This window comes from Pseudopodoces humilis, chromosome 1 (genome assembly GCF_049639895.1).
Source record: "Pseudopodoces humilis isolate 2021_Gansu_Grassland_sample_001 chromosome 1, ASM4963989v1, whole genome shotgun sequence".
Taxonomy (NCBI): domain Eukaryota; kingdom Metazoa; phylum Chordata; class Aves; order Passeriformes; family Paridae; genus Pseudopodoces; species Pseudopodoces humilis.
This window is the reverse complement of record NC_142200.1, coordinates 89,970,507-89,996,194: the sequence shown is the minus strand read 5'-3', so window position 1 is coordinate 89,996,194 and position 25,688 is coordinate 89,970,507. Positions and strand designations below refer to the sequence as shown.

The following is a 25,688-nucleotide window of genomic DNA, read 5'->3' as shown; positions in this document are numbered from 1 at the left end:
TTGCTCTACAACTGCCTGAAGGGAGGCTGTAGCCAGGTGGGGCTCAACCTCTTCCTCTGGATAACAAGAAATAGGACCAGAGAAAACTGCCTCAAGTTGCACCAGGCTAAGTTTAGATTGGGTATTAGAAAAGATTTCTTTGCTGAAAATGTGGGGTCAGGTACTAGAACGGCCTGCCCAGGGATGTGATTGAGTCACCATCCCTGGAGGTATCAAAGAGATCTGTTGGCATGACACTTACGGACATGATTTAGAGGTGGACTTGGCAGTGCTAGGTTAATGGTTGGACTCCATGGTAAGTTTGAATAAAAATTCAAAATACTGTGCTTACCATCTGGGATTGGAGGTTGCATCTTAAAGCTGATGGTGCTCATGACATGTTTTGCTTTGAATAGGAGAAGCTGTGAGGATATTGCCTTTTTCCATGAGCACTTTACTGTGTTCTGTTCTCAGCCCCTGTGCCACAAGCTCTTGCTGCAGAAATGCCTGGGTGGCTCTTCAGACTTCTGGTCACAACTTCCTCAGAAAAAGATCATCAGCAGGCTGGAGTGACAAGGTGCCTCCATGCAGCCTGACTGCTCACACTGAGGTTTTTTCTTGATTATACCTGGCAGCACAGTAATACAGCTATAGCCTCCTGAAACCTTCTGAAAACCTTCTGTAGAGGTGATTCCACAATGTCCATTGACAGCTTCTTCCAGTGTTTTCCTTTTCTACTAATGAGCAAGTTTTCCTAGTTGTATCTCAGATCATCGTAGACTTCTAAAGGGAATTTTTCCTCCTACTTTTCCCAGTGAACATGGAAAGAACATTTACTGTCTCTTTCCAGAAGAACTCCTTATGCATCAGAAGATTGTTACAGAGCTATCCCATAGTGATCTCTTTCACAGTAAGACCAGATCCCATGGCTTTTCATCAAGAGTCTTATTTTCCAAATACCTGAGCACTTTGTGTTTTTTTAGACTTGCTCCTCTATCAAAATTTTTCTCATAAAATTTTTCCTTAGGGAAAGTGTGTGCTCTTACCCTTTGTTTTTAACATCCTAATTAATAGGTCTCAGAAAGGGATTTGTGTGCTTTGTATTGCCATTGCTGCAGTCCCCAAATGTTATTCTTCCCCTGCATGTATATGATTTGTGCCTCCTAAATATAGCACTTCCTCTTAGTGTAGAAATGTTCTGAAATAGGTTCTTCAGAAGTGCCTTTGATTTTTATCTTGTCCTGTGAGTGATTACAGCCTCCTCCTTCCAGGTGTGTTTCACTGTCAGATTTTACAATCATGAAAAATACTTGGTAGAACCAAGGCAAAGCCAAGTACCTGCAGAAAGACACATGAAATGCCCTCCCAGAACAATAGTGAGCTATAACAATGAAAACTTTGAGGATGTCTTTATTTAGTCCCTTGTGAAGCCACTTGGGAGTAATAATGTCGAGATGTGTCTCAGGAGTTTGATGGAACGTCCCAGGGGACAGTGTCTGGTATCCTGATGAAGCAGAGGTGCTTCTTTACCTTCTCAGCCAGGTGTCTGTCATAAGATGACTAAATTTGTTTGATTTGCTATTTTGGCAAAACCCTGGGTGGATTTTGTTGTTTTTTTAATATTATTTTATAATCATTTGTGTGTTTTCAAATTAACTGTTTGATGATTTGTTGTACACTTATTTTAGGATTTGAAATTAGGTAGACTCTGTCTGCTCCTAGCTTATTTCCAGGTATCTTTTACCTGACTGAGGTTGCTATCCTAGCCTTTTTGCTGAAATGGATTATGTTCTGTATCCAATAAATATTCAGTCAGTGGCACTTCTGGTGAAGGTTAATGCAAAAGAAGCAGGAACACTTTAGTCAGGCTGTTTGTTATCCTTCCTTGTGTGGTGCTTTATCTCATCCATTGTTTGTTATCTTGTATTTTTAACGTATTTATATTATTTTTTTTCTAATTTAGTCTCTTGCTAACTGCAGTTTCTTTAGCTCCTTGGTCTTTTGGATTTTAATATGTGCTTTTTCTTTTCCTATATAGTTGTCCTTAGTCACATAATTGTGTTACCACTTTTTACTGTGATCATTTTCTAATTTTCCAGTCATTAGAGAACTTCATGAACAGCCATAATAGCCTGTGCTTTATGCCTTTCCTCTGAGAGGAAATTGCTTTGGTTTTGATTTTTTCAGGTAGATTTTTCTTCTGTTTTGTTTCTGGTTGGGTGGTTTTGTTGGCTTTTTGTTTGTTTGTTTGTTTTTTGTTGTTTTTTGAAGTCTGTTGTCCTTTCTCTACTGTCGTCACATCTTAGAAATGAAAACCCATTTTATGATCATTGTCACCCAAATTACCTTCCCCTCCCAGTTCTCAATCAATTCTTCTCTATTAGTCTAGGTGAAATCTGTAATCGATGTTCCTAGCTATTTATAAATCCAGGGATGTTCAGCGCTTGTTGTGACTGCTGCAAGAGGCAACGTCTCAGCAGCTCTCTACCCATGTTTGTTCTGCAGCATGAAAAAGTGCTGTGAAAGTTAAATCCAGGCCTTCAATTCAAGTATGGAGTACTGCTTAAATTTCAAGGGAAATGGGTAAATGCATTTCTGTTTGTAATTGTTTGCTTTCCATATGATACCTCATACATCTTTGAAAAGCTCAAGGTAAAAACTCATGTCATCAGTTAACTGGATTTTCCTTAAGTGTTTCTACCTTTCAAGCACAGGAAGGACAAGAATATGGATGTTTTTTAAAAGATCATTATTCCTGCTCCAGTTTCTGGAGTGCAGAGGAGAAAATGTCCATAAACGTGTGTGTGTGCAGAATCCTCAGGTTCCAATTCCCCTTCCACAAATCACTGCATGCAAGACCATAGCACAGCATTTTAAGCAGTCTCTATTTGATCCCTGTACCATCTTTATTATATAAGTGACTGCAGTTCTTGCATTTATTTGAGAGACGCTTCCATGCTTAATGATTTGGCAAGAATTTCAAAATCCCACAGGAGAAAGTGTTACAACTCTCCAGGAAATGGTGTTACTCACCTGAGTGCTGAGAAGGGGTGTGATTGTACTGTATGCTTTCACTTTGAGCTCTTTTAGCAATGTTTCTGACTTTTGGATGTGCTTTTCTGTGCTTACAGTCATTTAAGGAGGTGAGATGACAACGTATAAAGTTGTGTAAATGCTGAAATTTGTTTCAGTTTTGAACTTGAGCTTTGTTTTTTTAGTAGTGGAGTTTAGCTTTGGCAGTGCTGAGCTGTCTCAATTCCCTTTGTAGATGGGGGTTGCTTTGGGTCCTTAACACATCTTTCAGTTAAAATACAAATTCTAGTCTCATAACTGTGTTTAAATGTCGAACAGAAAGCAGCAGAGTCCAGCAATTCTAAGCTGCATTGACACAATATGATCTAATAGAATCTGTGTCAGCAAAATTGCACATATACCAAACTTAAGAAAAAAATTACATTGGACTACGGTATGCATTTTTTAATTTCAAATTATCAACTTCAGCAACAACATGCTGCCCAAAATGTAATATGTATGACAGACTGGATCCTTCATGGCCATGCTGATCTGTTTGGTGCATAATGTGTGCCACATCTCTTTTTATATGTATGCATGGATAGAAGGTAAATTGATTTGAATCTCGGTGTGTTCTTTGCAAGTGTGCAGATTCCAGTTAGAGTAGATAATATATGCTGCCTATTTTGCCTGCTAAGAAGTAGTGAAATGTGTGTGCATGTAAAGGAGGGTTGGGTGGGGGGGAGAGAGAGAGTGTCTGGAAGGCCAGAAAAAGAGGTAATAAAGGTTTTAGTTTGTAAATCAGATAGTGTGTGTTTCTGGTAGACAAGGGAGGGGGTAGTGCAGGCAAGGGACCTCAATCTTCCTAATGCCAGAGGCTTTGTAACCTCTGAAGGCAAGACTGGGGGCTTTCTGGTAAGTCAAAAGAACTCCAAATTTTTATTTTATTTTATTATTAGAAATGCCTAGTCTCCTCTCTTGCCTGCGTGCAAACCATTATATGAAGAGTGTATGACGGAGCCAGGAGTCGGGACTGGAGACACTATGGCTGTCCAGCAAATGGGAAATCGGGACTGAGTGGTCACATTATTAATTTACTTTTCTGTTTTGTGTTTCCTTCCTTCTGCCCCTCGTACAACACTCCTGGCATTTCAGGTTTCTAAAGTCAACGGGGTCACTCGAATGTCATCTCCGAGTGCAAATGCAGCCAGTGCCAAAAAGATGAGAGAAGTCAGACCTTCACCGTCCAAAACTGTGAAGTACACTGCAACAGTGACAAAGGGAACTGTCACATACACCAAAGCCAAGAAAGAACTGGTCAAGGAAACCAAACTAAATCACCACAAACCCAGTTCACCTGTCAACCACACAATCTCAGGGAAAATAGAAAGTAGCAATGCAAAAACCCGCAAACAGGTGCTATCCCTTGGAGCATCCAAGTCTAACAATACCGCTGTTAATGGTGTAAAAGTCAATGGCAAGTTGAACCAAAAGACATGCACTAAGGAGGTGGGGAGACAGTTAAGGGAGGGGCTGCGCAATTCGAAGAGGAGGCTGGAAGAGACGAGTCACATAGACAAGATACAGTCGCCCACCAAGAGAATGAAAGGGGCCGTCACCTTGGCAGAAGCTGCCAGCAAAAAGGCAGCAGTAGAAAAGCCTTTGCTGAATGGACACCTTAGAAAGGAAGTGCCAGAGAAGAGTTTGGAAAGAAATAGGCCGAAAAGAGCCACTGCTGGAAAGAGTACGCCAGGGAAACAAGCACATGGCAAAACTGAAAATGCCTCCTGTGAAAATCGTTCTACCTCTCAAGCGGAGTCCTTGCACAAGCCACAAGACTCAATGGGAAAGCACGAAAAGGGCAGTAGTAAGTCTGGGTGGGGGATGCTGGGGGAGATTCCCATCCTTAGGCCCTCCACCAAGGAATTTCATGACCCACTGATATACATTGAGTCAGTCCGAGCTCAGGTAGAGAAGTATGGGATGTGCAGGGTGATTCCTCCTTCAGACTGGAGACCTGAGTGCAAGCTAAATGATGAAATGCGGTTTGTGACACAGATTCAGCACATACACAAGCTAGGCAGGCGCTGGGGACCCAACGTGCAGCGGCTGGCCTGTATCAAGAAGCACCTCAAATCTCAGGGCATTACCATGGATGAACTCCCACTCATAGGTAAGGGCTGCGATTCCTTGGCCTTTTGCCGCTGCTTCTCGGTGTCCATGTACAACTTTATGCTCCGTTTGTCTTTATGCTTAACCAAACCCCTGTTCAATCAACACTGCAGAGCTCTGAATCTCTCTCTTTTCTTTGGCCAGGCATGATGCAGGCAGGTTGTCAGAGATTTCAGAATCTTCTTCTTTCTCTGCTGTTTACTTATGTGGGTAGTGTGACTGTGTATATTGATAGCCTTGTTTTAAAGGTCGTCTCAGAATATTTTCGAACCTTTCCAAAGATGTTTTCGTAACAGGTTGCAATGCTGCCAGGCTTTAATACATTTTTCTCCCCGCCTCTTCCTTTAAAAACATTTAACCAAAGGGGAAAGAAAATACCTCAGAACTGACTTGTGTTTGGGTACTCAGACACTTAAAATCACAAATTTGCAGTGACCTGCTGACATTTAACAACCATTAAGTGTCAAGAATAGGCAGTAAAATGTAGTTGATTGCAAAATGGAGGTTTCATTATTTCTCCCAGCAGGTGTCTGCCAGGGCTAATGCCTGAGTGAGAATCACTTATTTAACAGAATTCTTGGTTTATGGTCTGCTGTCAGATATGACACATGACAAAAATGTGACAATAGTTAGTAAAAACGTGACATCAGCAGCATACAAATGAACTGTTGAATGAGCTGCCTCCATCTCTACTGCTTTTGCAGCCACCGCATAGTAAGAAACCTGTGGTTTTGATTTTTGTTAGTTCTTCCCTTTGTTTTCGAGGTGTTTTGAGTCATGAGCTCACAGGACCTGCATGCAACTCGAGGCTAGAGTTTTGCCTTTGAGGCATTATCCGGCCCGAGGCAGCTCTCGGCGCTGGTTGGATTAAAGGACACGCTTTTCTGTTTAAACGATTCACAACACTTCCTTCCCCCCGCCTCCTCCTTTTTAAACTTTATTTTATATCACATATGGTATGTGGGGAGAAAATGCATAAAAGCATACAAAATGATTGCAGACTTTATGGTGAACTGATGCAGGGCACAGCAGAGAATTAACAAAATTTTAAGAAGGAGGAAACGAGGGGTTAGCGCTTTGTTGCAATAACCGTGCAAAAACGTTCAAGGAAATCTGAAAATTAAAATCACTCAAGCAGCAATAAGTGAACATTTTGTATGCCTAATGTATGCAATGGTTGTATGCTAATAGAAAAGAATAATGAATTACATTTACATTGGCAAGAGAGAGAAGAAAATGTGCAAGACAGCTCGATTAACACTCCTGGAACGATGTTAACTTTTTAATGAAATACCTTAACTCGGCATTAAGATGGCATTACTGTTAATTATTTGTAATATTTAAGCACCTAAGAGCCTAATGAATAGGCAAGGATTCTATTCTGCTGGGTGCCATATAACCAGAGCAAACAAATTGTCTCTTAAAAATTTGCATCCTATGTATCCTTTCTGCAGTTAATTTCCCACCTATCCTGTGTTTAAAATCAAAACAAAATGTAGAAAAGGAGCAGGAGATCATCAGTGCACAAAGAGGAAAAATCTGTTGGTTCTATCAGGAAACTTATAATCTGTGCTGATAAATGCACACTTATTTAAGTATACCTGCATACATAGCCCTTCTCTCTGGGCTAAATCACATTTCCATTGAAGTAAGTGGGACTTCTGCCAATGGCTCATTTAGTGCCAGCATTTGGTATTAAATGCATACCTGAAGATTTAAGATTTTCTTAAAAATGAGCTTGCTCACTAAGCAATTTAAAAGTATTCCTAACTTAGGAAAATAAAGACAATTAAAAAAAAAATAAACACTGCCTCTGTATAACATGCTGGATCTCCTATTTAAGCCATTTTGCTGTAGGTGCTTTTAAAGAGTTTAGAACTCTTTTGCTGTTGTTGTTTTCCCTTTTTTTTTTTTTTCCTTCAGTCTTTCAAGGAAAGTTTAAGCAGCAAGCTTAGGTCGATCCTGGAAAACATCAGTCTGAGATACAAATGCTTCCAAAAGTTATGACTGTGTGAAATGGAATTATAATTGAGAGCATTTTGCAAACCTTAGCTTTAGGCTCTGGTTGAATGAAGTGCTACTCGAGCTCTAATATTGCAGAGTGATTGTGAGTGGTCATTCCACGATGCGGGAGAAAATTGAATTTTCAACAGTGCTGAAACTAGGACCTTAAAGTGGGTGTGTGCTGGAGAAAACACGTCATGGTAAATCTGGGCCACACTTCTCTCCAGGTTAGGAGTATGTTACCCAACTTCATGTAGACTGCTGAATCTGTTGGTATGGAAAGCTATCTTGAGTTACACCTTCAGCTAATTTGTGGCCTGCACCTAGAAACCACTGACCAAAAAAGGAACAGAAGCCATCTTGGAAGTTACTTTTTTACTGCATTATGTATGGAAGATTAAAAAGGAAAGAACGAAAACTTTCCAAACTAATTTTGTCTTTTTCTCCCAATGGTGTTTACTTTTTCTCAGCTTCAAGACCTTTTTGAAATCTTCCCCACCCCATTCCCAAATGGGAATTTGGGAATATTTGGGACTCCCAAATAGGATAAATCTGCTACCTTGTGGTTTCGTCTCCACCCTTATCATATTCTACTCAAAGCCTTATGCTTGGTTTTGTCTGCAGCCAAACACCTTTGCCTTGTGCTGTGTGGGCAGTATAAATGTCAGCAGCCTCTGGTGCTGCTCTGCCTCAGAGCCATTGGGACAGCCATTGTCCCAAAATGTTGCACACAGGTTTACACTTCTGAGCTTCCCTCATCACTGGATTTACACAAGTGGTGGAAGAGGGGAAAGCAGAGGGAAGGAGGAACACTGGAATCAGCACTGAAGCATCTGAGATGCAGCACAGGGTAGTTTGAGAAAAGTAATCCTGCTTGTGCTAGCAGGCAAAATGATAAGAGTTAAGATGATGTAGCTGTGCATCCTGCAGTAAATATTTACCATAATGCTGCTTCTTGCCCTCCTCTGTTGCAGTGGCATTTCTGAGTGCTTGGAAATGGCTATGGCATAATGGCTCTTTACTTTCCTCAAAGAAAAAGGCAAAGGGGAGACAGTGTGGCGGCAGAGATGTTGACGCTGGTTTTGTATTAATTCTCTTTTTTCCTTGAACAGCGCCCTGTTGAATTGTAGGTGGTCTTTGGGCTGTTTCTTCACTCTTCCCACTGATGATTTATTTCTGTGCTTTCAGAGTATTAATGATGTTTCTTTTATTGTTCCTCATCCATTTGGCTGCTACTTATGCTGCAGTTTGTATAATCCATTTTTTTCTTTCTTTTTTTTTTTTTTCCTGATTTTTCTTTTTTTATTTGAGTGGAGTGTGAAATGTGCTAGTCATCTTAAAACATACAAAAGCAGAATGAAGTATAAAATATGGATGGCCTCAGACTGGAAGAATAATGTGTCTGGAACCTTTTATGCAGTTGCAGGCTCCAACCCCAAACAACCCCTTGCCTCCCTTTGGTTTTTATATGGATTTTATTACTTGTAGTGAAATCAATAATGTTACTGTGCTCCTTTTAAATACTAACTTCATTCAAGGTGTTGTGCAGATATTAGATAATTGTTATTTCACCTCCAGAAAGGATAGGTATATGTCTTTCTGATGGCCAGTGCCCCAGCTTGACACTGTTTTTTTTATTCCTGGTATGAACCAGATGTGGGACTGGTGGGGGGGGCGGGGAGTGTGGGCTTTTGCAGAGCTGGGCAACTCTCACCTGCCCAGCTGCTGGGTAATAACCAGGTCACAGATGCACTTCAAGGAGATAGCTTGAGGTGCTCTGAGCAGAGAAGGACACAAAACTCAAGGAAGAGAGCAAACTGAATCATAGGGAGGGCTGTTGCAAGTAGTAGAATACAGCCTGTGAATGAATTAAGCTGGCAAAAACAGTGGTGCATGCCTCTCTTTAGCAGGAGGCATATAAGAGAGGGACAATTCTGCTCTGGTGCCCAGGTGCCTGGAGCTGTCATGTCCCCTGTGTGCCCAGCCTGGTAGCTTATTTGATGTGAGCTGCCCACAGCTTTTCTAACCTGCTCCTGTGTTTCCCCTTCCCTTCCTTTGCTGCCTGGCACATTTGGACCCCAGGAGGCTGCGAGCTCGACCTGGCCTGCTTCGTCCAGCTGATCAACGAGATGGGGGGGATGCAGCAAGTGACTGACCTCAAGAAATGGAACAAGCTGGCAGACATGCTGCGCATCCCCAAAACTGCACAGGACAGGCTGGCCAAGCTACAAGAAGCCTACTGCCAGTACTTGCTCTCCTATGACTCCCTCTCCCCCGAGGAGCACAAGAAACTGGAGAAGGAGGTCTTGCTGGAAAAGGAAATCCTGGAGAAGAGGAAAGGACCTTTGGAGGGACATTCAGAGAATGCCTACAAGTTCCATTCCTTGCCCCGGTTTGAGCCCAAAAATGGACTCATCAATGGCGTGGTTCACAAAAATGGCTTCCGCAACAAGTTAAAAGAGGTCGATGTCCCACTGAAGACGGGCAGGCGGCGGCTCTTTGCTCAGGAAAAGGAGACCACGAAGGAGGACGAGGAGGAGGAGGAGGAGGATGGAGTTCTTAGCGACTTACACAAGTGTATATACAAGGTAATGAGGCTGGCTCTGCCCGGTCAGTTTTGTGGAGCCAATGATGCTGTTGTGTGGGTGGTGTCTGGGTGCACACCCAGCTGTCTGAGGGGAGCTGATGAGTTGCAGTGACATCCCCAAGGCAGCAGTTATCATGGCCAGGCAGTCTGGTGGCTTTATCCTGATAGGCCTGGCTCTTGCAGGATGTCTGGAAAAGCTGGGAGGCATTATTGTCATAACAAGATGCACTGGGTTCTGCCCCCCTTCATCTCCTTGTGAGAGGTTCCCTGAATATCTCTGCCCAATTATCCTTGCAGACACAGATTGTATTTTCATTTTCTAGTGACATTTAAAGTAATGTTCTGCTTTCTCATTCCTGCTCCTTGCAAATCTCTTGTTGAGTGAAGTAGTGCTGCACATCAAAACGAACATCACTAGAAATACTACTACATTTAGAAAGGGCAAATTGAAATGCAAACAATATTTTCATCCACGATGCCAGACTTTGCTCAGCACTAAAGAGTCACGTGGATGCTTAGTCCTCCACATATCAAGTATATCCATTTACAAAGGAATGCTGACTCTTTCACTGTATTTTATTTGGCAGTCTCCTTCTCTGGAGCAGGACTTGGCACTGCAACTCACAGTGCAATTTTGAGTTGTGTTGAATGGCATAGCCGCACTCTGAGAGAAATACAGCATTGAGCGTCTGTGCCCAGTAAAGAAATATGCTGTTCTTCCCCTTCCAATCTCACTTCCATCACCAGGAAATGAAGCCAGATAGCCCAAAATTACTTATTGTTAAGCTATTTAGGGACTGCATGAGCTCATGACTTGGGCGTTAAAAGCTTGCTTCAGTTTTTTTTTGTGGCCTGTTATGATTTGTCAGCCCAAAAATTCTTTTTCTTGGGGACTCTGGCCTCAGTCCCACCTTTGAAAAGCAATCTCTTTGCCATGCTGCCCTTGGAGAGAAGCTTATTTAATGACAGCACCTTTTGTGAATAGTGAAGTGTCATTTCTGTTCTTAATATCCTGTGCTTAATGATGGTTAAATGAAAAATTTGATACACCTTACCCTGACTGCTGAATGAACAACCTCCAACTTAGTGGGGGAATGCTTTTTTCTTCTTTTCCAGTGCAAGTCCCACTTCAAAGTTCAGTAGATACAAAGTCACTCAAAAAGCAATAATGGGATTTATGAGAAGTATCCCAATCGGATTTAGGAAGTAAAAAAAACAAAAAGCAAGCAAAGTGTAGCTGGTATAACCAGTCTGAGTCTGCTGAGTACCAGGCCTTTACCCCAAAAGGCAGAGATCTCCCAGAATTTCTGCTTGTTCACCAAAAAAACGCACTAGCCGTACTCACAGCATCAGACCCTGTCTGAGTCAGACAATTCCAGGTAGAAATCCTTTTGTCCTGAGCATGGAGGCTGTTAGAGAGGAGCATCACTGAGCCCATGGGCCGGGGCTCTCCCCACCCACCAAAGCAGCTGCAGCACATGGAGCCACTCAGAGAATGCCTTGGGTTGTCCACTGTGGGACCAGCAGCTTCCCAGACACTGGGGATTGCCTGTTTTGATCCCATGCCACGTTCTCTGTAGTGCAGAGACTGGGAGCTGCTGTCACAGGTGATGGGCTGGGGAGAAGGCAGGGGGAAGCAAATCTCTGGTGGATTTCTGGAGAAATCCCTGCTGTGGAGCACCCTGTGGGATGCCTGCTCAGCCTGAGTGCAAAGAGAGGAATGAAACTTCACTTTCACAGCAGTCAGTGTAAAGCCTTGTAGGAGGACTAATGCATTAATACTGCTTATGTCACTTAGAGCAAGCCTCCAGACACAGAAATTATGCATCAGGCTTGATGCACCATGGAAGCCCACAAGAGGTAAAATTGCTGTAGTTCATCACTAGACTTTAAAAGACTGAGGGAAGGTGTTGCTGGCATCAGTTGTAAGCAGAGAGTGCTTTGTGGCATTTAATGAAACAAATGAAACTTTTAATCCTGTGTGTGTGGATGGGGGAGTGTTCTTTACCTAATAAGGTATTCCTGAGAAAATTCGAATTTCATTAACAGAACCTGCCCTCCTGTTACAGTTTCCAGAGATGATGGGATTGTAATGGTTCCTTTTTAAAGCACATTGCTACTGTGATTTCTAATTAAAAACACACATAAACCGAAACAAAACAAAAACCCATCTCTGTGAAAGATGCCTAGGTCAGTATCTTGAGGGCTGGAGGGAGCACATGGTAATCATATGGCTGTAGTCCAGTTTAGGCCATAAAGTCTGTTCTTCAGACTGTGAAGAGGCCATACATTTAGGGTTTCTCACAGTAATTTCTGCAGTCATCACATGCTTGAGCCGTTTTTAGCAAGAGACATCCAGTCTTCCAGAAGCAGTTACCACCCTATCACATGTCAAGGTTAGAGTAAATCTCCTTTGTGTTAGGCTGACTTTCTGCCAGGACTCCCGAATTATTTTCAGTGTCTCTCCTTCCAAGGCTGTGAGGCCTGCTGTGCTTTTAAATGCGTGCTGCAGGCTGCTGTGCTTGCTTGCTTTGCTCTTCAGTAAGTGGCTTTTCTACCTGATGATTAAAATATTGTCATTTCTAAGTGTGTGAAGTAAACTGCTGACATCAAAGCAGGCTCTGATGCAAGACTTTCACTCTTCTTTCCCCAGTTTTAGCTCTGAAAATATTTTAAAAATCTTTTACAGTGCTGACTGAAAGCAGCATTTGTGTTTCCATACAGAACACAAACTGAAGGCATATAGCAGACTCGTTAGAGGGACACACAGAAGAAATCACAGTGCGAGTTTTGCCAGCCCTCCCATAAAACCATCGTGGAAATCCTATGCTGAGCTCTCTTTGCCCAGGGAGGGACTTGGCATTTTCTTACTCCATTTAATAGCAGCCCCTCCTTCCCACCTGTGGCTATTGTGGAATATCTGGTTCCATCTCATATTTATGTTTGCTTTAATGTCTTTAACATTCATAGCATTGCAGCGTCCTTCTCTGTGCCTTCCCTCCAGGCTTGGTGGTGGTGGTGATGGTCCCCCTAGGTTGGCTCTCATGGCCCCTGAATCAGACTTGAGAAGAATCAGGGGAGGAAATAGGAATTTCTTTTCTTAGACCTTCCTCTTGTCTCTGCTTTGTAGCTTGAAGCACCTAAGACAGTTGTTGAACTGCTGAGATATTTTTCAGGGTGTTGGAGAGTGTATTTTGCTCCTCAGCAATTCATTTTGTGTTCTGGTTAGAATGCTCCATTAAATTTTAAATTATTTTCTGTGTTGGCATTAGAAATTGTTACAAGATTCCTCAGATTAAAGGCAACAACCAAACAACACAAACAGACAACAGAAAAAACCTTCAGCCATTTTTTTACAGTTTTTAGGAGACTAAGAAAAGATACCAAATTCTTGGTAGAGGAAGAAACGGGTATATGCAATTTTAAAGGGTTAAACTATTCCAGTTTTCCACTTTCTTTTTAATTGCTTGCTGTATACTTCTGTTTTCTTTCTTGTCTATTTGAAAAATGGAAAGACATGGCTAATCTTGGAAGATGAGGCCTTAATTTTGTTTTTCTGCATAAGATGAGAGGAAGAAGCAAGTAACAGAAAGGAGGCAGCTGCTGCAGTGTTGGCTTGCCCCTGGTGCAGGCTGCGCCCGAGCGCGGTGACTTGGTGCGGGCCCCGCGCTTTACGAGAGGTTTTGTTGTAAAAGGCTGCCTCAATAAACCATTCACGAGGGCATTAAAAGATGAAGGAAATTGCTTATTGGATCACAGAGAATCCAGCTCTGAAGTTTATGGGAATCAGAGTGCCCCAGGCCCTGGGCATTTCACAAACTTTTTTTTGCTAAAGCTAATTATGCAGCATTCAATTTAAGAAGTGACAACGTTAAAACCGTAAGAGCAGAGTGATAGACTTGGCCTCTGGGGGAAAGCTGCTTTTATAGTTCTTTCTAGTTTACTCTTGGACATAGTTATTAAATAAATTAAACACAAGAAAAGGCTGAGGTGGTTTGGCAGATTTGTTTCATAATTGAAAAACTAGAACGGTAACAGTCCAAATAATAAAACTCATTTATGCAGAGTTTGTAAATCTGTGGTTGCTCAGATGAGCGGTCAGGGGGCAGAGTGGGAAGGAGCAGTGGATCTGGTGAGGGGGCAAAGAGCTTTTGTACTCCACTGCCTGCAGCTGTGCCCTCAGACCTTGTGGTGCCTGCCAGCTCTCAGCGTGCAGCTTCCCAGCATCTTCCTTCTGCCCTGGAGCAGAGGCAACAGAGGTGTTCCTGTCTGGGCACACCACGATGTCGGGGCTGAAAGGAAGCAAGCGGTTTCTCGCGCTCTTGCCTTCAAAGCCATCAGACAATGCTTCCCAAAGCATCTGGTAGTGTAGGTGTGCAGGAAAGCAGGTGCATGGAAACTTTGTGGTAGCTCCAGCAGAAAACCGAGTCAGAGCCTCTTCTTGTCCAGCTCCTGCAGCAGTGCCAAGAAAGAATGCACTTATTCAGCAATTCTACTGTGTTTTACTTTTCCTAACCTTATAATAACAGGTCTTGGTTCCTTGGCATTTGAACTGCTTTTATTGAGTGGAGCATAACTAGTTTTTGAAAGCAAGTGATTACAGTAATCCTGTAATCCTGGCAAACTCTGCTTTTTGTGACCCTCTTCCACCACATACAACATTTGATGCTGAGCATTTCTGTGAATTCTCTAAGTCTTTTTTGCCTGCTCCTTGTACATAAAGATCATGGCCACGTGGTCCCTGGATTATGTACTGGATTTGACTGGCTGCCTACTGGGGTCTTTGCAACTTGTCATAGGAAGCTGGGCCTTGTCCATCCTCTGTATTTATCAAACACTGAGTGTTGTGCTGGACAAAGCAGTGTTCCTTCTGGGAACATTCAGTTGGCCTTTTTTCATGGTGAGTTTGGGAAGTTCATGTGATTGAATTTCTGTATCTTTTGAGGTATTTTCTCTCAGCAACAAAATGAGCTTTTGACCCATACCTCTTCTGGTGACTTTGTCCTCTTTCCCTGTGTTGTCATCTGGGATCGAGCCTGTAAGGAAAAGGGTGAAGACATGGGGGAATGTAGGCGTGCTTTTTCATTTTCACTTTTAACTTTATCTTCTTTTTCCACAGGGTAGGTCTGTTTCTTTAACAACCTTCTACCGAACAGCAAGAAACATCATGAACATGTGCTTCACAAAGGAGCCTACAGTAGCTGAAGTAGAGGTGAGGCCAGCTCAAGGGGTGGTAAGGGTTTTTATTTCAGGACACTGAGTATGGGGATTCAGGATAGTTGACTTTCAAGAATTTCTGTAATCAGTTTAAGGCTATCTAGTTTGGATTTTTGAAAAAATGATCAAATAGACATGGTGCTGATTCTTCCTTTTTTAAAGTTCTTGGAACATTTTTAATAAAGGTGTTGATGAACTGAGGAAGAGAAAGAATTCTTAATCTGACATGTGCTGAAACACAGAAACCAAGGGGATCTAAATTTTGCCTGCCTTATTGTGACTTTTAATTATTTATATTCTTATTTTTAAGCAATATTTTATGTTGAATTGCATTGAGGTCATGAAAACCTTGTAAATTTCTGGGGTTTATATTTTAATGAGAGATACCTTGTTCAGCGAATTAAAAATGCATTACTGCTTTCTCTTACTACAGCAAGAATACTGGCGGATAGTGGAACAGAAAGATTGCCATGTAGCAGTGCATTGTGGAAAAGTAGATACCAACACCCACGGGAGTGGTTTTCCTGTGGGAAAATCTGAACCATTTTCAAGGTAAGAGCTCCAAATCCATCCTCTTTGTTGCCTCACTCAGCAGCAGAGCACAGCAGGGCAGCTTGGCACTGGGAGTGTTGGCACTGGGAATGTGCACTGACTGTGTCTCCCTCTGTGTCACCCCTCAAACAGGCATGGGTGGAACCTCACAGTCCTTCCTAATAATACAGGATCCATCCTGCGACATCTTGGTGCTGTGCCTGGTAAGCCAAGTCCCTTCTCTGGGTTTTAAGCCGGTGTCAGTGTCCTCTGAATGTGATGCTGTGGGCACCAAATGCTTCTCCCTCTTCCAGGACCTCTGGTCCTCAGCTGACTGAGCAGACGTGCAGTTGGATGTACCAGGTGGTATTTAAAGGGGGGGAGGCAGCCATGCACATAAAGGATTAGTGAACAGTTGAGACCCTACTCCTGGGAGGAGCTGGTTGTACCTGCAGTATCCCTTGCTGTTCTTGCCAGGCTATCAGTGTTCTTTTGTGTCAGGACAGAGCTGTGCAGCTTCTACACTTGCAAAATGTAGTCTGTAGCACTGGGAAAAGCAGCACACACATTTTTAAATGAATTCACACAAATTCTCCAGCTGCCTATACACGATTGCAGGTTACTGGTAAGAAACATTGAAAGCACAGGGGAATCTCCTGGTAAGATCAGGTGTTGAGCCTGAACAAACCAGCTGGGAAACAGGATACCTGTTGAAAAGTTACGTGGATGCTTGACAGCATGAAGCAACCTCTGATCGGTGGCAGTGAGCTTGAATTATGGGTATTTGTAAATTCTCCTAAGAATAAAAGTTTTATACAGCTATTAGAAAACAAACAAGTTCAAGGGCAGTGCAGTTGGCTGGTAGATATTTTCTTAGTGGAAAATGCTGAATTTGTTAAATTACTCGCTGTGAATTATTCACTCTGATAGGAAGACATAACTTCAAGGGTCAGGTTACAGGGAAAATAGGATTTTTTATTTAAATCCCCTCTCAAACTGTCTTTCACTGAACAAACTGAACTTACTCAAAACTCATTTTTCAATCTCTTTGTTTTAGGAGTGACAATTCCTTGGCTAAATATTGGCATGGTCTTTTCTACCTCATGCTGGTCTCGAGACCAAAATCACCTTCCATACATTGACTACTTACACACTGGTGCTGATTGCATTTGGTAAGTATTCCTGTTGTTTTTCTTCACGTTTCCTGCAGTGTCTGCCTGTAGGCTAGTGTTAGTAGTAGCTTGTGTAGTAATTTTGCATGAGGGAATCTCACCTAGAAGGGCCAGTGTGTGTGTTGGGGTGGGGTGTTGGGTTTGTGTGTGTGTCTGGTTTCCCAGTTGTAATGGGAAAATGTGGTATAAACTTAGGAAATTAAAACCCATTCCTGGAAGAAATGTTTCATTTGGTTTTCCATGGTCTGTTTTGGTTGTCTTTATGTCCCCATGGTGGCAGTGGCATAATGAGCTGCTCTTTATGCACATGCAAAGTGTGTTCTTACACGTTTCTCAGACGCTGCTGATGTCAAGGGTGCTGATCCAGCTGTCACTGGGAAAGCACATGGCCCAACAAAAAGGATTTGAAATTTGGAGAAAACCATTAAAGCACGATCTCCTCTCTCTAAATGTGTTAGGCTTAAGAAATGTTCTGTATGTGATCCTCTCAAGGGGTAAAGGTAACTGCTGGATTCTGCTGCAGACCTGCAGTTTCTGACATGGGCATTTCATGGCTCTTCTCCCTGTTCCGTGAATCAGGAATCTGTAATCTTTTATAATAGTTTATTATCAGGACAAATTGCTGAGCAAGCTGCGTTGTCCTCAACCTTAGGTGAGTCTGTTTCTCTCTAAAACATTAATCCAGTCTTAAATGACAGGAAATTCCAAGCAAAAGGTATTCAGGAATCCCCTAATTAAGTTCTGAGGCCACTCTTCATACTGTGTGACTCTTGGGATTGAACAGTCTTGCATGCAGACAGCTCAAATTTTAGGAAAGACTAATATTCCTGTTTTTCAAATCCAATAAGAATAAAAGTAAAGAAGCCTTTTGCTTTATCTTGATGGACTTAAACAGATGAGTACATAGCTTAAGGCGTGTTTGTGATAGCCTTGATGAAACAGGGATAGTAGGCAGGAATAACTGATAAGCAGGAAGTGGAACTCCTTTGTCTGTTGAAGGTATTCTTCAGCAAGGCTGCCAGCCTGAAGTGTCAGGCTAGTATTCATTAGCTCATTACAACTTCTAATAGTGCAGTAAAGCACCCAGCTGTGTTAGGAGAAGATGAATTTAATATCTGCAGGTCTGGCGCAGTTCCTGGAGTAGCCCTGACAGCATGGCCTTCAGTCGCTACTTCGGAGACAGCAAAGCAGCCACTGGGCTCCAAACCTCTCCTCCGTCTTGCCAAGTCCATCCACCACCCAGAAATCTTCTTCTCCAAGGACAGATCCCTGTGCTACTCAAACCACTTTGCTTACCTGAAGATCACTCAGATCACTCTCTAATCTCTCAGGTTTTACCTCATGGAGATTAAACAGGGGAGAACTCAATTTGCATGCAGGGCAGAGGTCAGTGACCTAACCTTTTTATTCTGGAGGGATCCTCAGTGCCCATTAAAAGACAGAAAGAAATCTTGTTCTTCCAAGGCATTCAGAAGTCTTTACTGGCTGCTCACTTCCCATTTTTATAGGTACATCAGGAATTGCAGATGAGTGCAATTGCAGCATACACCAATTGCAAAGGATCTCATTCCCCATGGTCCTGCCCCAGGCACTTTGCCATGCACTTCTGTGCTGCCCCTCCTCTTCACACATTCTTTCCAAGCATTTTCCTGTGCCTGTCTTGCGAGGGACTGCATGCTTGAATCTTCTGTCTGTTCCAGCCATATTTTCTGACTCTAAAGGAGAAGAGTGGGTTCTGTCATGATCTGGGTTCAAATTTAAATATTTTCATCCCTGTTTCAAATCTGTTATTATAGTGTAACTAGGGTGATAACTCCTCACATGGGGAGATGTACTGAAGGTGTCACTGTTAGCAACTAAGTATTTGAGACATGGCATACATTTAAAATTGCTGTTGGGACCTGGTCCTTACTTTTCAAGATGAAGTTCTACTTCACCTCTCTATCACCCTAGGAGTTCTTAGGAAGGTCCTGACCATTGTCAATATACACGTAAGGAGTTGGTCTTTGTACACCTGGGCAAACAGCTCAATAAAACTCTTATTGTGGCTGCAATTAGCTATATGAGCAGATAATGTCATGTCTTCTGCCTCTTGGCTTGAAGGTCAACACAAATCAAAGTCATCATCAGTACAGTGAACAGTGATGAGGTGTTCAGATCATAGGAAGTGCAGATCTGCCTTCTGCAGACTCTTCAGTCAGGGTGACTCCATGTGATGTACACAGAATTGGTGCACGTTATAAGCAAGTACCCTGACAAGGTGTGTAAGGCCAGCAGAACACTTCATGAAGTTGCTGGAGAGATCGTATGAATGGCAGGAAGACTGTACCAGTTCCCCAAAATTTTTCCAGCTTCATTCTCTTGTTCCAAGTTTGGAAAAACAACTCTGTGTGTGTGTTTCTGGTGTGGGGGCAGATGGGCTCCAGGTTGAGGTCTCATTGCCTAAAGAGAAGGGTTAAGTCATGATAAAGCTGGAGAAGCTTTTTTACTTGCCTGAGCATCACCCCTCGGATAGGCGGCGGGCAAGAGCAGTGAGCAGCTGTGACCATATCGCCTCCCTGCATCCAGAAAAAACAGCAGTTCTCTGGATGTGTGGCTCTAAGACTCAAGACTCCCATGTCACTTGTCATTCTGCTGAGGGAGCAGTGCTGGCAGTGAGCACAAGAGGACAGCTGCTTCCTTGGCTTCTAAGGAGAGAAGGATGTGCAACTTGGCAGATTCCCAGCAGAATCTGAAACCTCTCCTGCCACTTTGGCTGCTCTTAGTCAGGTGTTCTGTTACAAGGGAGAGGAGGGATGTGGGATTTGTTCAGTAAGCATGGCAAGAAGGTCTTAGGCAACTTCATGCACTAACAGTAGGGGGAATTTGTGGTTTCTTGACTGTTGCAAACAGAAAATGCTATTAAATGTGAAGGTCCTTTGGTTGATGCACAGATGATAAATACAGCCTTTTATGGTAAAGATAGCAACATATATTGGTGCTGACAAGGTGCAAACCTCTGCCCCTAATTGGTTTGGTGTTGTTAAAATGAACATCAACCTATTGCTGGTTTCTGTCCTCTGACTTTACAGAGGACTGAGTTTCCACATTTCTGTTTTGGGGATTTTGTGTCTTTTGATACTTGCTGAACACGATCAGACTGAGTCTGAATAAACAACTTCCCTTCAATCCCTCAGTGTTTTACCAAAAGAACTGTGTGTGAAAACCTGTGTTGAATTTCTTTCTTCTAATCAATGTGCTGGTCTGAATTGCCTGTTACTGTGTAGCTGTGGACCATAATTTACTCCACAGTAAATCTTTCTCTTTTCCTCTGACAAAACAACAGGTATTGCATTCCTGCTGCGGAGGAGAACAAACTTGATGATGTGGTACATACCCTGCTGCAAGCCAATGGCACTCCAGGGCTGGAAATGCTTGAAAGTAATGTAATGGTAGGTTAACACTGGGAGAAGTGCTCCCATTTGAGAACCCAAGGCTAATCAGGAGGCTGGTTGGTTGGGCATTTATTTTGGTTTTGTCTTACACTGCAGTGTTTGCAGTATTTACCCACATGGTATTTTTCTAACAAGGCTGTTATTATGTATTAATATAAAAACAGACATGAAAGTGCAATAAATGTCCATTTTTAATACTGTCCGTAATGTATTTAGCCTCACAAAGGGAGTGGATTTAATCAATTCATCTGCTATTTTATGACATTTTACGATGCCAGCATGGATAGGAGAAACCTAATACTTAAGTATTTTTGCCTGTTTATCTTTTGGATAACAATTTCTTTTAGTACATTTAAGTATAAATTGGGGAGCCCATAACAAAAACCCTCCCTTGGTTACCCACGTTAACATCTCACAGAAGTGCAGTAGCACAGTGGTTCAGTGCCAAGTCGGAAAAGATTGGATGGAAAGCTAAATGATCTGCATTGCTTTCTGTAGAAGCAGACAGTGTTCTGTCCTTGGGCATGTGAGTTTGAACTGTTGGTTTGAGGAGAGGCACTTCTGCAATTGTCACTCCAAATGATGGGGTTTGGCACGTGCGGAGTGGGAGAGGGAAAGCGACCGGAGCGGAGCTGTTGGCAGAGCACAAGCTTTGCTCCACGAGCAGTAGCAGGTGGCAGCACACAGCCAGGAAGAGGACCAGAGAACTGTAGAAGAAAGTTCTGACTGATTGTTTTTCTTTCTCTTTTTTTTATTTCCCTCTGTCTTTCCAGATCTCCCCAGAGATCTTGTGTAAGGAGGGGATCAGGGTGCACCGTACTGTACAGCAGAGCGGGCAGTTTGTTGTCTGTTTTCCTGGATCCTTTGTGTCCAAAGTATGTTGTGGCTATAGTGTTTCCGAATCGGTGCACTTTGCTACCACCCAGTGGACAAGTATGGGCTTTAAAACAGCCAAGGTAAGTTGAGAAAAGGAGTTAAAATGGATTCACGGCCCTGCCATCTAAAAGGACAGCAGACATTCCAGGATTGGTAGCATTATGAGAGTAGTGCACCTACATCTGTTTTTCTGGAGTACTAAATAAATAAAAAAAAAAGAAAAGAAAAAAGTTCTGCAAGGCATAAAATGATCCAGTGTTTTCAGAAAAGTGACTGAGTTGTTACACATCTATAAAAAAATTCAGAAGATTGTTACGCCTGCAGACCAGTTTGCAAGGAAGCTTTTCAAAAATCCGTTCAGAGCTAATGATTATACATTGTATTATGCTTACTAATTTTTTTTAAGTGATGTTTTCTAGAACCATTAGAATCTCAGGTGCAAATATCTGAATAACTGTGCTTGTTAGTTCCAGTGGTAGGCAGAGTCAGTTAATACTTACAGCTGTATTGCTTATTCTTCTCTGCCCCTTCATTCAGGAAAAACTGTTGATCAGGGCAATTTCAATTTTACTCAACTTGAAAATCCTTAGGTTCACTGACCAGCCCATCCAATAATAGATGTAAATAAATAACCTTCCCATTCCCTTTTCACACAACTGGCTGAGGCAGGTTGCCTGCAGAAACAGGTGACTTGTCCAGTCATCATGATCCTGGCTACATTTCTGTGTTCTTGGAAAAAGAATAAACATCACTAATTGTGTGCCCAACCTTCTGAAATACACTCTGGGCTACAGATACTATTTTGGTAGTGTTTTATAGCTAAGCCATTAGTAAATTATCCTTTACAGCTTCAGACCAAGTTACTAAGTAATTACCTATAATATGTCCACAGTTAGGGATTGCTTCTTTAGGGTAAATGGAATTCTTCCAGCCTGGTTATATTAACTGTATATTAACTCAGTTTGAAATAAAAGGTTATTTTTATTATATATTTATTTTGGGGGAAGGTGGGAATTGTGTATATCTATAAGTAAGGCATAAGAATCCTGAGCTAACCTTTCCTGTCTGAAAATACATGATTATATTAACTCCATGTGCTGTATTTATCGCTCTACTGAACACTTGTTTGATATTGTGGAAATGCTACTCCTGTATGAGACAGAAATCACTATGCAGCAATTAAACAGCTCTTGGTGCCTCAAATTTTGAAGAACAGTTTCTTTTGATTAATTTTTAAGAGCTTTGCACTGGGTAAATATAAACTGACTGAAAATCCAGGAGATTACAGTCTATGATAACCTACCTTGGAAATTGAAGTCACAGCTCTCACAAACTTTACAAGAACCACAGATAACATGTTTATATCAAAACAACTTTTGAACCATCTACTGTGTTGTTCTTTTATTTCTCTCTTTTTTTTTCTTTTTCCCTTCCCTTTCTGTCCTCAAACTGTCTTACGTTTTTAATTCCCTTTAATTTTGGAAATTATTCTTTGGTTCCTCCACTTTGACAAGGCACTTTGCCATCTTTGCCACAACGCTGGCCAGGATAGTGCTTTCCAGAGGTGGTGAGAGGTTCTGTGAAATGGGCAAGATTCCCCTTTTGGACTGTTAAATGATCCCTCTGATAAACAACTGTATCTTCTGTCTGTTAGTTCTCCACAGCAATACTGACAGTTTTTAGCGTTTGATAAATTCACTTTGTTTTCATCCTGTGATACTGTGACCTGATTTTTTTATAGTGACTATCTTTATATTACTAAAATGATGTTGTTTCATTTCTGTATTGAATGGCTGCTCAGTCTCCTTTAATACATGGAAAAATGAAATTCTGCATCTGAAATGGCATTGATTTCAGTCTTACAAATACTTCAGAAAAATTTTTGGAATAAAGGAGTTTATATAAACACCTGTGTAAAGGGACAGTCAGGTTTAACCTAGACCATACTTGGAACAAGGTTGCTGTTTTTTAAAAAGCACCCTAAGAGCTCTTGACATTTTAAGGCAAGGATGAGAAGAAGATTTAGAGTTATGGTGGAAGAGTGTGTGTTTGGAATGGCAAAGGGATAACTCCATAGCTTCAAATAAGGCACTGGGCAAAGTCAGTGAAACTCATTTAGGAAACTGAAGTACAGAGAATGTTGAACTAAATGAAGGCTCTCTGGGTTAGATGTTTGGAAATAAGAGGGAATGTCTGTTTTTAAAGGAAGGCTTTGATGCTCTAGGGCCTACCAGAAACTGGGTGGGAAGAGACTCAGCTGGTACTGTAGTACAAGAGGAAGAAGTACATAGGAAAGATGGAGTTAATCTTCCAGTTGAAGCAGCACTGCTGCACACAGAGGAGAGTTTACAGTCCATAAGCCAGGTTTAACTCTGTTACCAGTGACTGAATCCCTGTGCACTGATCTCCCTGATAGGAAAACTGTGGTATTAGCACAGTATGTGCTCCATGTATAGTACTCCATGGCCATCCAAGGAAGATGATGGCAGGGGCTGGGCAGATATTTCCCCACCTCCAGTTTTAATTGGGGTGAGGAACATACTTTAAAATGCCACAGGTGTCCCACTCCTTGGCTCCTGTCACAGAGCTGTCCCACCCTGAGCACATGTGGCTCCTTCAGATGAAACCAAAGGGAAAGTGGTCCTACAGAGGTCTACCTGATGTCCTCAGTAGAAAAAAAGCTGTGCTTTGGTGGAGAGCAGAGATTAAGAATCTTGGAAGAGCAGTAAAATAGAAATGAACTATTGCTGTGGAAGAAGTAAATGTACAAAAATATGAGAACAGGGCAAGCACCATGGTGTCTTTTGCAGCAAGGTCATGGCCTCCAGCCCTTGAAACTTTTGGAAGTAGGTAAGGACAAGAGTTGCATCTGACAGAATCTGTGAGCATTATTTTTAGGAGAAAAGGCTCTTAAATTGAGAGGTGAAGTTCACACACCAAAAAAATAACTGATATAAATAAAACAGAGTACAGGTCAGTTTTTATCATGAAGGGAGGAGGTCTCTTTCTGCACTCCTCAGGAGTTTGTAACGGCACAGTTTCATGTATCCATAAATAACTTAAGGGAAGTTATTAGCAAAACAAATCCTTTGTGCTGAGGATATTAATGGTAATGCCAGTAACAATTTAAGCTATGAAGTGTTGTAGAAAGATTTCATGATACTGAGTGGTCCAATTGAGAAAACGTTAGATGAAGTTCAGTGTTGATAAATGCTAAATTTAAATTTAAAAACATAATCCTAATGTGACAGATACAGAGACGGGCTCTGAATGATGGGCTCTTGCTTCTGAGAAAAGAGGTCTTTGGATTCCTATGGAGCTGTCAGTCAAGTGCTGTGGAGTGGCATAACAAAAATACATTGAATGTTAAGAATTACAAGGAGATAGATAACAAAGATAAACAAGATAACAAAGCAGAAACTGCTCTGGCACTGTGTAGTCTCGGTGGTTTGCACAATTCAGAGCCCTTAATTGCAGAACTAGAAAAAGCACAGCAGAGATCAATGGTTAAAATTATTAATTAGCCTCTGCATTAAATACGAGAGCACTACTCAGCCTGGAAAATGAATGACCAAGAGATGTATGAGAGCAAGAGAGATCACAAGTGTCAGGATGATGATAATTGTAATGTGAATGTTCACTGACTTTCCTGACATTGAAAAATGTGTCACTAAAAGAAATAATCAGGCAGCAGTAAAAGACTGTTGTAAAATACTTACCTGTGTATTTCAGTACTGTATGGAAGAGAAAAATCTACATAGGTTCAGAAAATGAGATAAATGCATAGGTACAGCAAGGGTGTCCCTGAGCTGTCACCCAGCTGGAGCCAACCTAGCTTTCTTCTGCAGCCACCCACTGTGGCCTTTTATCCTGTGCAGGGTTTTATCCTGGATCGGAGTCTGTGCTTGTGTACACAGCCTAAGACTAAGTAAACCTAACATGGAAAAATTTTCCCATACCACTCCTAAACAGTGCAGCTGTTCCAACCCCAGGCAGGGTCTAACAGAGCAAACAGCTTCTGAACACTTTTCTTACCTTTAAACCTTTTTTGAACCCTTTTTGGTCAGCAAAGGCTACTATTCCATTTTATGTGATAGTTGTCACTTGAATGCAGGCAATTGGTGCTGTTAAAAATGATTAATTTTTTGATATATTGGTTATGAAAAAAGAAATACCCAGAGCATGTAATTATACAGAATACAATACAGAACAGGGTGAAAATTAAGATAAGAAATAAAATCTTTGAGGTTGTGTGTGCTGAGTAGATCTTTGGCAGGTTTAACCACTAACCAGAAATGTCACCCTCACATTACAGTCCAGTGTTAGCTCATTTGACTTCTCTGACTCTACATAAACCAGAACAGACCCCTCCACGTACTGGGAAGATGCTGCACTTCTCCCACCTGGACATTAATTTAAGGGACTTGTCTACTTAAGAATTATCAAAAGGGTTTCAGCTATCAAAATAGTTTGGTTTGTATTCAGTGAAAAACATAACTTTCAAAACTTTCACAGAGAGGAACCAGTAACAGGCAGAACTGAACCCCCTTCTTTTGTCTCTTTTCCCTGACATCTGCCTGTTCTGCTAGGTTTTTGTATGTTTTAAAAGATGCGAAATAACACCAGTCCTGGGTTTCAAGCAGGTCATATGTTACATATGTATACATTACATATCTTACACTGTTTGTACTCTGAGCCATCCAG

The 25,688-nt window shown here is 41.9% G+C and overlaps 1 protein-coding gene across 3 annotated transcripts in view; it reads left to right on the top strand.

Moving 5' to 3' along the window:
- Nucleotides 1-25,688, top strand: part of JARID2 (jumonji and AT-rich interaction domain containing 2) — a 209,137-nt gene that overhangs the window by 176,894 nt on the left and 6,555 nt on the right. For all 3 annotated transcript variants that reach the window (XM_005525263.3, XM_088058457.1, XM_088058453.1), the window contains exons 7-14: nt 4,147-5,164; nt 9,250-9,755; nt 14,874-14,966; nt 15,405-15,523; nt 15,656-15,726; nt 16,560-16,674; nt 20,000-20,105; nt 20,882-21,064. In XM_005525263.3, the coding sequence (XP_005525320.1) occupies nt 4,147-5,164; nt 9,250-9,755; nt 14,874-14,966; nt 15,405-15,523; nt 15,656-15,726; nt 16,560-16,674; nt 20,000-20,105; nt 20,882-21,064 (2,211 nt within the window). The remainder of the gene's footprint in view (nt 1-4,146; nt 5,165-9,249; nt 9,756-14,873; nt 14,967-15,404; nt 15,524-15,655; nt 15,727-16,559; nt 16,675-19,999; nt 20,106-20,881; nt 21,065-25,688) is intronic.